The 11,205-nt window shown below is 42.6% G+C and overlaps 1 protein-coding gene across 1 annotated transcript; it reads right to left on the minus strand.

Annotated features, from left to right (window-relative positions):
• On the minus strand, positions 1 to 2,907 carry LOC147422824 (uncharacterized). Its single transcript, XM_086503637.1, has 3 exons — positions 2,393 to 2,907; positions 1,159 to 1,472; positions 1 to 1,040 (listed from the first exon to the last, which is right to left on the minus strand). The coding sequence occupies exons 1-3, from the start codon at positions 2,818 to 2,820 to the stop codon at positions 154 to 156; spliced, it is 1,629 nt and encodes a 542-aa protein (XP_086359763.1). The 5' UTR covers positions 2,821 to 2,907; the 3' UTR covers positions 1 to 153.
• Positions 2,908 to 11,205: the final 8,298 nt, after the last annotated feature.

Consider the following 11,205-nt stretch of genomic DNA (forward strand, 5'->3'; position numbering starts at 1 on the left):
TAAATCAAAGAAGAGTCTTGAATTACATAACAAGAAAGTTTGCAACTACAACAATTGGTTGACGTCATCACTGAATTATATAGCTAGGGTATGAGTGTTGTAGTGCCATGGTTTGAACAATTAGGACACATTTTTTGTCCTATTTGGATCAGATCACTTTTGACTTCCTACCACTTGCAACTCTGTTGCATCTGAACATGACCTTTCACTATTTGGATCAACTTCAAGTAACAATTGTATCTCTGCTTCATCCAAACATGGCCTTTGCCGCATTCTACCTCTCTTGTGTGTCAGCTTTTTAATGAATAAAACCACCAATGTATAGATATAGAGTTTACAAGAAGACAATTTCCTAGTGCAGGTGGGGATCTGCTCAAGAGCTAGTAACTGAAGCTCTTGATCTTGGGAAATGATTTCAGTCACCGCTGCTGCACCTTGGTGCTTGCCGACATCTTGCCTTGGTAATTCACACCTAACCCGGTTATTCACCACAACAAAGAGCAGAGCAGAGAGGAAGAGGACAAGAAGAGAAGGCCAAAGTACTCCAAGAAAAACACTACAAGTCAGGTATGTGTTCACGCTCACGTATGGCAGACGCTCCTGCCATACATGCTGTGGCATGGCATTACAAGGTGGTGGATCCCAGATTTCCCATCCGTTTTGGAGTCGTCCAACAACTATTACATCTATGACGCCCGACAACTCAACAAATATGTGTAGAAGTGTGCTCCATATCAAGAAAACAGATGGCTCATCAAAATATTTTACAATGACGTACATGGGACCTATGAAAAGGCTCACATGCGCAATTGCAAGAGAGTGTAGTGCATGGCTCAACCAATTAATCCATTTGTACTTGCTCCTGCCAATACAATTATGTTGACTTTTGCGGAGCAGAAATCCGAAGAAAGCGGAAGTGGTTAGTCCTCCAGCCAAGAAATAGACTAGTGGAGCAGCAACATGTATGTACCTATCCACAGGGCCAGCTAAGGCAGCAACAATCATAGTTTTCGCTGTCATTGCTGCCAGTGTGTGAACCCCTATATTAAGTGAAAAGACACTGGCACATGTTAAAATGGTAATTGAGAGCCTCTCACAAGCACAAGAAGCACAATCATGCTAAATATTAATTGAGTTTCATTATGTGATGTTAATTACCAGCTATAATAGGAATGAAGGCTTTCCATGGGAAGGACATGCCTTGCTTTTGAACTAGAAATAGGACAGCCATGCTTCCATTGTAGATTCCAGAAACCACAGATGCCACAAGAGAAATAATCAAAGCTTTTGGAACCGGCTGTGGTGTACCAATATTAGGTTCCCAATCAGACCATTCATTATCAGGATCTTTTAGGCCCAACCCTAATTCCATAGCAACGTGGAATTGCAGCATAAGTTGAGGGACTGTTTCTAGCGATGCAGAAAGGACACTGTATAAGCTGCTCGACTCCTCTAGATTATATTCTTTAAGCCTGTAAAAGTCACATGATGAACAATGTTAAGTATGTGATAAATATCAGGTTGCTATTTGTGTGTTGCACATTTATTTGAGGAAAAGGGGGCGGTTTGTTTTGGGGGGGAGGGGGGCGGGGGGCAGGGTCCTAGCACGGGAAGTCTTCACTATAAATCTCACTTTGCCGACTACGACGACATCATGGACTTTTGCAGGGGAGGCACCGCATACCTAGCTAGGTGTGGTTGGGACATAAATAAGGTTTGGAGGGCAGGGGCCACCAGCTCCGAGAAGCTTATGCATTGAAGGCATCTATTTGGTGCCTTTGCTGCATAAGCTCCCCAAACTGCCAGGGGCAGTGGTTCCCTGCCCCCACAAGAAGTTTCGGGCATTTTCCCTTGTGAGAAGACTTTGTTTTTCCCTTAAGTGATCATGAGCTTCTACAAGGAGGCACCTAGGTGCTGTCGGGGGAAGGGGACTCACCTAGCTAGGTGCACGGTGCGCCCCAATAGAAGCTCATGATGTTATCGTGATTTGCAAGGTCGGAATTATGGTGGGAATTTGCCTAAAACTTCTTGTAACCAGGTATGCTGGGGGGCAAGGGACTGCTGGCCCCTAGCAGTCTGAGGAGCTTACACAGCAAAAGCACCACATACCTAGCTAGGTGCCGTCAATGCATAAGCTCGTTGGGGCAGAAATGAAACTGGTTATTTCAAATCTATGCCGATTTATTTATACAGGCTTCATATTTGAGGCCTGCTCGCTGACATATATATTGTTTGTCAAAACACCCTCTGCATCTCCTTGACCCCCAAGAGATGGAGAATATACTCTTTTTTACTTATGTAGAAACTGATTCAAAGCTCCTTGTGGCCATGAAATCCGTGTGCACAACATAAGAGCAGCAAAATTGAATGAACACTGAAGGAAATTGCTTACCCTTTAAAACTACAAGTCCGCCAAAGCACTTTGAGAAGCCTGGATAGGTGAATCAAGGGCAAGAAATACGCCAAGCGGAGCGGATGATCTTCTGGTGGGAGGGTCATCCAGAAGATGAGGCTGTTGGAGAGATGAGCCCCTATCATGAGGGAGAGGCCGACAACGAAAATCGAATCGAAGGTGGTAATACGAAACTCGCGCCTTATGGTACTGCATTCGCCGGAGGATGAGTTTGAACAACCTGTCTCGATGAAGTAGTAAGTGCGCAGGGTGATGATGTTGGAAACGAAGTCGATCATGTAGAAGAGTGCAGAGAGAGAAATGGATGCACCCAACACCCAGGCACCTTCTCTTGCATCCCGCACCAGCTTACGAAGTACCCAGCTGCAGCTCCCTGCCTCCCGCGACGTGCTCTCCTGCAAATTCATCTTATAGTCGCTAAGTTCATTGCTCTGAAAGCTTATCGCTTCATTGCTTTGAAACAAATAAGGGCTCTGAAGAAAAAGAAAGATGAAGACAAAGTCTTTCTTTTTGAACCCGGGTATTTGGTCACCTACTGGCTCTCACATAATAACTACTCGCTCTGTTTTAATAAAAATCCTTTACTTGCCAATATTCCCTAACACCTCGCCCCTTTAACCTAATTGTCGGATTTCCCTGCCCCACTTGACACATCTGCAGCCTGCACACTACTCTCGAGCCTGCACACATCTCTCAACCTCGAAACACATCGAGCTCTCTCAGGCCCTCTCCATCTTCTCCCCTACACTATGGCTATGGAGCAATTCACAGAGCGAAAGAGATCAGAGAGTCTCCTCTTCTTGTGTGGTTCACTGCCTAGCGTGCCTCCTCCAGCTTAATTGCCGACGGTTATGGGTGTTATGGTGTAGCTCGTACGCGTGCAAACACACACACACACACACACACACACACACACACACACACACACACACACAGAACCTCCTCTCCCCTGTGAATATGAGAAAGGCCTTCCCTTTCCATGTCGTTGGCATGTGTATTGTCGCCATGCATGAGAGAGAGAGAGAGAGAGACTCCAGTTCGACGTACTATTGCCTCCACTCTCTTAAGCATCTCATTTGATTGACCTGCCTTTTCAATTAAAAAGATCGTATCACCTATTGGCTCTCACATAAATAAAAGATCTTAATATCGTTGAGATTCTTTGATTCTTTTATCATTTCCCTCTCACCTCCAAGTTGGAACCTCGTCGCGTCTCCTTCCCTGCCCCTCCACAGTGCCTCTCATCCTCTCCCAAAACGCCCTCCCATGCCACCTCTCACCCCCTTCTCTTCCTTACGCAGCAGCCCGTACACAAGGGATCATCTCCAAGTTGGAATAGCTCTCCTCTTCCCTCGTCGCATCTCCTTCCCTGCCCCTCCACACTACCTCTCATCCTCTCCCAAAGCCCCCCAACAAGCCATGATATGCAATCCTCTCAAGAATCCTGCCATTGCAGAGGTGGAGAGAGAGAGAGAGAGAAGGTGGTCAAGGCGGTGGACCTTAGGGAGCCAGCAAGGCAGGGCTGTTGTTGCGGTAGTGGGCTCGAGAAGCCAGGCTTGTGGCTGAAGATAACGGGTAGATTAGATTTTGAGTAGTGGTGGTGCGGACAGGCTAAGCAGCCTAAGGGGCGAGGTGGCTCAGCGCTGCAGTGCAGCATGCATAGAATGGAAAACAAGCATGGGTGCGATTGCTACATGTCGTCTCCTTGCTCCACTGTCTCTCGTCTTCATGCAAGACGGAGAGAAGAACAAGAAGTGAAGATTCGAGAGCATGCGAGAGAGAGAGAGAGAGAGAGAGAGAGAGAGAGAGAGAGAGAGAGAGAGATTCTTCTTCATTCTACCCTTTCATTTGCCTTCTAAAGTTAATGAGTCTATTTTTTGATTTAATATGATTGGGTACCCCCTACTTGGTGAGCAGGAAAAAAACAAAACCCTTTTCCTAACCAGTGAAAAAAAGGATAGCATTCTCCTTAACCGGTTTTCTCTTAACAAATTAAACCTCCTAACCGGTTTATATAACTAAATTGGTATAAATTCAATCGGTTTTTTCAAGGCTATCTTCAATCATGACCGGTTTCTGGAAGTTTTTTTACACTGAAGGACGGTTTTTTTCTGACACTTAAAATTGGATGCATGGGTTAGTAGTTACACATCACCAAGATAATTAAATTAAAAACAAGACAACTTTGAAAGATTTTAATAAAGTTGAAAAAAAATGATTGGCTGGCATCTCAAGCGCCAAATGTAGAAGAGGGTAGAGAGAGAAATGGATGCACCCAACACCCAGGCACCTTCTCTTGCATCCCATGACGTACTCTCCTGCAAATTCATCTTATAGGCACGAAGTACCCAGCTCTGCAACTCCCGCGACGTGCTCTCCTGCAAATTCATCTTATAGGCGCTAAGTAGCTTCATTGCTCTTAAAGAAATAAGAGCTTGGCTCTTCATTGCTCTGAAACAAACAAGGGCTCTAAAGAAAAAGAAAGATGAAGAAAAAGTCTTCATCTCTTTCTTTTTGAGCCCCAAATTTGAAATGGCGGGTGGGTATTTGGGTGCATGGGTTAGTAGTTACACATCACCAAGATAATTAAATTGAAAAACATACAACTTTGAAAGATTTTAATAAAGTTGCAAAAAAAATGATTGGCTGGCATCTCAAGCGCCAAATGTGGACAGCCTTGGGGTGTTGTCCAAATGTCCCTTGGATTTGGCGTTGATGTGGTTGCCGACAAAGATTTTGGGTGATGCTCTTTTTGGCAAGGTGTAGTTACTTCATCGCCCAATTCCAAGCTGTCACAAAATGATTGGCAACTCCTCTATGTTGACCATTGGATATGTCCACACACTAAATTTGGATAAAAGCTAAACTTGGATAGAAAGGCAAAATACAAGATATATGCATTAAACTCATACAAATCCTACACGATGTGCACAGGGTTACACCACACAATTGCGGACCAAGGAGTGGTGTGTTCGAAACTTGGGCCAGAGGAGGGGAGACTTGGCACCCTTCTTTTTATGTTTTTCCGAGTTTAGCATCATTAGATGTGCAATTCAAATTTCAGCCGTCGATTAAGAATCTTGAAATATTGCTACTTAGTGTTGAGACTAAGCCACACTTGCAGCTTCATGCCTAATTGCCCACCGACTGCCCTTCTTAATGAAACCCAATTCATTGATTGTAAGAAGTCAAATCTCTCTCTCTCTCTCTCTCTCTCTCTCTCTCTCATATGCCATTATAACATACATATTATGATATCTCATGGAATAGATCTATGGTCTTTGATGAAGTTTTTTTTATTTGAGGGTTCTTAAATTTTACTCATTTTTAATATACATGCATGGTTGAGCTTATTAAATGAATATGAGGTAGTCATGGCTACCTCAAATTCTAACTTATTAAGGCTTAAAAATATATAAATTATAAACATATGTTAAGAGAGAGAGAGAGAGAGAGAGAGAGAGAGAGGAAAAGTCAAAGTCTAGAGTAGGGAGAGGAATATGCATGGTTGAGCTTATTAAATAAATACTAGTATTTATTGAGAATCTTGAAATATTGCTACTTAGTGTTGAGACTAAGCAACACTTGCTTCATGCGTAATTTCCCACTGATTGCCCTCCTTAATGAAACCCACTTCATTGATTGTAAGAAGTCAAATCAATCTCTCTCTCTCTCTCTCTCTCACTCATATGCCATTATAACATACATATTATGATGTCTCATGGAATAGATCTATGGTCTTTGATGAAGTCTTTAAATTTTACTCATTTTTAATATACATGCATGGTTGAGCTTATTAAATGAATATGAGGTAGTCATGGCTACCTCAAATTCTAAATTATAAGGCTTAAAAATATATAAATTATAAACATATGTTGAGAGAGAGAGAGAGAGAGAGAGAGAGAGGAAAAGTCAAAGTCTAGAGTAAGGAGAGGGATATGCATGGTTGAGTTTATTAAATAAATACTAGAATGTGACCTGCACGTTGTTGTGGCCAAGGAAACAATGCCTTTATTCTCATAGGGCTATCTTCTCTTCCAAGTGGAACACTATCAATACTCTCTTCCTACATGTATAGTTTATCGCATTTATAAAAGTGATACAGACACGACCTCTTAATAGATGTTGCAAAGAACTCTTTGATACCAATATTAGAAGCTTCTTATAGACATTATTTTTCATGAGGTGCCAACCCTTGTTCAAAAAACTTAGGAGTGCTCTAATTCTATTGGAATGTGTGTGTGTGTGTGTGTGTGTGTGTGTAGAGAGAGAAAGAGAGAGATAGAGAGAGAGAGAGATTCCTCCTTTTGCTCTGCCTTGATCTAGCAATGCTACCAAGCTTGATTATAGAGATTAGATAAGTTACCATGGTGTGAAGAGATGAAAGCTAAGAGAAGTCAATGTGATAATATTTTTTTTTAATTTAAATGGAGTGGGTTCTAAAAGTGGTTTCAATGATAGGAACACAATTGGATTCAATGTATCTGCTCCACTCTCTTACTTGCTTCTATCCATGTATCTTTCTTATGAGCAAGACATGGTAGTAGTGCATATCATAACTACTTATGGTTGACATAAATGCTACCAAGTTGAGAAGTACAAACTAGGTAAGCTAGCAAGCTTTAAACATGAAGGCCCATAACTGCAACATTGTGTAGTTATAAAACTTTTCATATCTAAGAGTAGAGTTATGAAAAGATCAGGGCTCATACTTTCCTTTGTACCAGGAAAGCTTTCAATTGCAAAGAGATGAGATGGATTTGTTTTAATATTAAAAATGTTAAGTATGGAGCCTGATTTACCCTTGTAATTTTCTGTGGTAAAAGCGCACATTTGTAAGGCCCCCATTATGAGGAGAAGCCATCGTGCGTGAAGGAAAATCACTCACCGGAAACCAAAATTTTCACGGACAAGAATCAAGGGCAACTTTAAAGGCCTCGGGGGCGGAGGCCCCTGCTCCGCCCCCGAGACTTTTTTTTCGCCGGAATATTCTTTTTCATCGGAATATTATGGCCGGACGGTGGCCGGGACGGTGGCCGGAAAGTGGTCGGAAAACAATCGGCCGGTTGGCCGGTGGTCGGAAGTCAATGGCCGGTGGCCGGTGGCCGAATTCAAAAGCGGACTTGTCTTCTCAAGGGCGGCCACACATGGGCGGATTGGAGGGTCCGATTTGGACTTATTCGCACAAGGGTGGCTACACATGGCTGTCTCTCATAAGAGAGGGCAGCCCTTTTGGCCTATAAAAGGAGGCCATTTCTACACACATTTCATAGTGTGAAGTTGATGCAACAAGGTGAGTGTGAGGTGGTGAGAGTGAAGCAAGGCGGGAGCTCCATTAAGGGTATAATCCCTTTGTAAACTACTTCTTGTTTTGAAGTACTAAAGCCATTGAGTGGCTGCTTTCCCGTGGACGTAGCCCACATTGGGTGAACCACGTATATTGTGTGTACTCTCTCTCTCTCTCTCTCTCTCTCTACTCTATAATCTCGTGTATATAAATCTGTCTCTCTCCATTAAGTAATCTACTCAATTATCTATTTAGCTACGTCTTATTTCCTAACAACTGGTATCAGAGCAAGGTTTGCTCGTAGCTAAATTATCTCAAGGAAAGGATTCCTTGAATTGAGTGGGAGTTATGGCGGAGGAAGGGAAGCTCAAGATTGAGAAGTTCAACGGCAAAAACTACCAACATTGGAAGATGCAGATTGAAGACTATCTCTACCAGAAGGACCTCTATTTGCCACTAGGCGGTCTTGCGAAGAAGCCCGCAACAATGGCAGATGAAGCATGGATTGTCCTTGATCGAAAGGCACTGGGAACAATCCGGTTAAGCTTGGCGTCAACGGTGGCCTTCAATGTTTCGAAGATGAAGACCACGGAGGACTTGATGAAGTCACTTGACGACTTCTACGAGAAACCATCGGCATCCAATAAGGTATTTCTTATGAAGCGCTTGTTCAATCTAAAGATGGCAAAGAATGGTTCAGTTGCAGAACACCTAAATGACTTTAACACAAACATAAGTCAACTTCGATCAGTGAAAATCAATTTCGATGACGAAGTGCAAGCTCTCCTTATACTATCATCTCTACCGAATAGTTGGGACAGCCTTGTGATGGCTGTAAGTAATTCTATCTCTGGCACAAATACTCTTAAGTTTGATGATGTTGTGGGTGTTATCCTAAGTGAGGAAATGCGAAGGAGAAGCACATGAGAATCATCAAGTGCTGCACTATCAGTGGAAACAAGAGGAAGGCCTAAGGAGAGGTTCAAAAACCAAAAGGGTCGTGATCGCTCAAGGCGGAGCAAGTCACGCACAAAGTCAGTTCTTGAATGTTGGAACTGCGGCAAGAAGGGCCACGTCAAGAAGGATTGCTGGTCCAAGAAGAAGAAGGAGACAGAGTCTCAAGACAACAAGCCAACATCGGAGGCCAATGTGGCAGGTAAAGTAGAGCAAGATGCTCTAATTCTCTCATTAGACAATGTGTCTAATTCCTGGATAGTAGATTCCGGGGCTTCATTCCATGCGACACCACACAAGCAACATTTCCAAGACTACACCAAAGGTAATTTTGGGTATGTATACTTGGGAGATGATGAAGCTTGTGAGATTATCGGCAAAGGTACAGTTTCTGTCAAAACTGCTAACGGAAATGAATGGAAGCTTAAAGATGTTAGGCATGTTCCTTCTCTTCGCAAAAATTTGATCTCTACAGGACAATTGGACGATGAAGGTCACAACATTGCATTCGGAAACAAACGGTGGAAGATCTCAAAGGGATCTTTGGTGGTTGCCAAGGGTGAAAAAGTCGGTACACTTTACTTGTGTACTGTTAGCATGCAACCTTCAGCTTGTGCAGCAACTACAGAAGTTGAGAGTGCGGTGTGGCACTACCGACTTGGGCATATGAGTGCCAAAGGAATACAAATCCTTCAAACAAAGAAGCTTATACTAGGTTTGAAAGAAGTGGACTTAGAGTTCTGTGAAGATTGTGTTTATGGTAAACAAAAGAGGGTAAAATTTCAAAAATCAGGAAATGAAAGAAAAAATAAAAAACTTGAGTTGGTTCATTCTGATGTTTGGGGTCCTGCAAGTACACCATCACTTGGTGGCTCATTGTACTATGTAGCATTCATAGACGATGCGACTAGAAAAACATGGGTTTATGTCATGAAGAATAAATCCGATGTATTTTCCATATTTCAAAGGTGGAAAGCCTTTGTGGAGAATGAAACAGGTACCAAGGTTAAATGCCTCAGAACCGACAATGGAGGCGAATATTGCAGCCAAGCTTTTGAAAGCTTTTGTGCTAGCAATGGCATTCAGAGGCAAAGGACAACCCCAAGGACACCTCAACAAAATGGGATTTTGGAAAGGATGAACAGGACAATCATGGAACAAGCACGAAGCATGCGGCTACATGCAGGCCTACCACTTGAGCTTTGGGCAGAAGGTGTAAGTACGTCTGTGTACTTAATCAATCAGCCACCCTCAACGGCATTGGATGGGGGAGTTCCAGAAGAGGCATGGACAGGTAAACCGGTGAATTATGCATTTCTCAAAGTGTTTGGGTGTGAGGCTTTCATGCACATAGATAGAATCCTAAGATCAAAGCTAGATGCAAAGTCCAAAAAGTGTTTCTTCATTGGCTATGGAGAAGGAGACTTTGGGTATCGCCTATGGAATCCTGAAGATAGTAAAATCTTAAGGAGTAGGGATGTAATTTTTAACGAACAAAATATGTACAAAGATTACTTGGAAAGAAAACAAACAAAAGAAACAGGTGATAAGTACATGGAGCTTGAGGACGGTGAAGACTCAAGGACTGCAAACGGTGACAATGTGCAACAACGTCAACCAAATGAGGAGCCTCAACCTCTTCCCCGAAGATCTACAAGTAGACCTCCAGAAAGGTTTGTTCCTTCCTTCAACTATCTCTTGATCTCAGATTCTGGAGAGCCGGAATCATATGAAGAAGCTATGCAACATGAATCCAAAGAAGAATGGACGAAGAGCATGCAAGTGGAGATGGACTCACTACATCGCAACCAAACATGGGAGTTGGTTGAGTTGCCTAAAGGTAAGCGGGCACTTCAAAACAAATGGGTGTACAAGCTAAAGGAAGAAGAAGGTGGGAAGAAAAGGTACAAGTCTAAGCTTGTGGTTTTTCTCAAAAGAAAGGTATTGACTTCAATGAAATATTTTCTCCTGTTGTAAAAATGAACTCAATTAGGCTTGTCTTAAGCTTTGTGGCTGCTCATGATCTAAATCTCGAGCAAATGGATGTAAATACTGCATTCCCTCACGGTGACTTAGAGGAGGAAATCTACATGCTTCAACCAAAGGGGTATGAAGTAAAAGGTAAGGAGAAAATGGTTTGCAAATTAAAGAAGAGCTTGTATGGTTTAAAGCAAGCATCAAGATAATGGTACTTGAAGTTTGATCGATGGATGTTGGATCATGGATTCACAAGATGCAACTCGGATCACTGCGTCTACATGGAGAATTTGGGAGATGGGAAATTCATCATCCTAATGTTGTATGTTGATGACATGTTGATTGCAAGTGCTAACATGCAGGACATCAAAGACCTAAAAGAGGAGCTGTCCAAATCTTTTTCAATGAAAGATTTAGGTGCTGCAAAGAGGATACTTGGTATGAAAATATCAAGGGACAGGACGAAGAAGACAATAAAGCTATCTCAAGAAGGTTACATCAAGAAGGTACTAGAAAGGTTTGCAATGCAAAATGCAAAACCAGTTTCTACACCTTTGGTTGGTCATTTTAAACT

This window comes from Adiantum capillus-veneris, chromosome 27 (genome assembly GCF_014529385.1).
Source record: "Adiantum capillus-veneris isolate H3 chromosome 27, ASM1452938v2, whole genome shotgun sequence".
Classification (NCBI taxonomy): Eukaryota; Viridiplantae; Streptophyta; class Polypodiopsida; order Polypodiales; family Pteridaceae; genus Adiantum; species Adiantum capillus-veneris.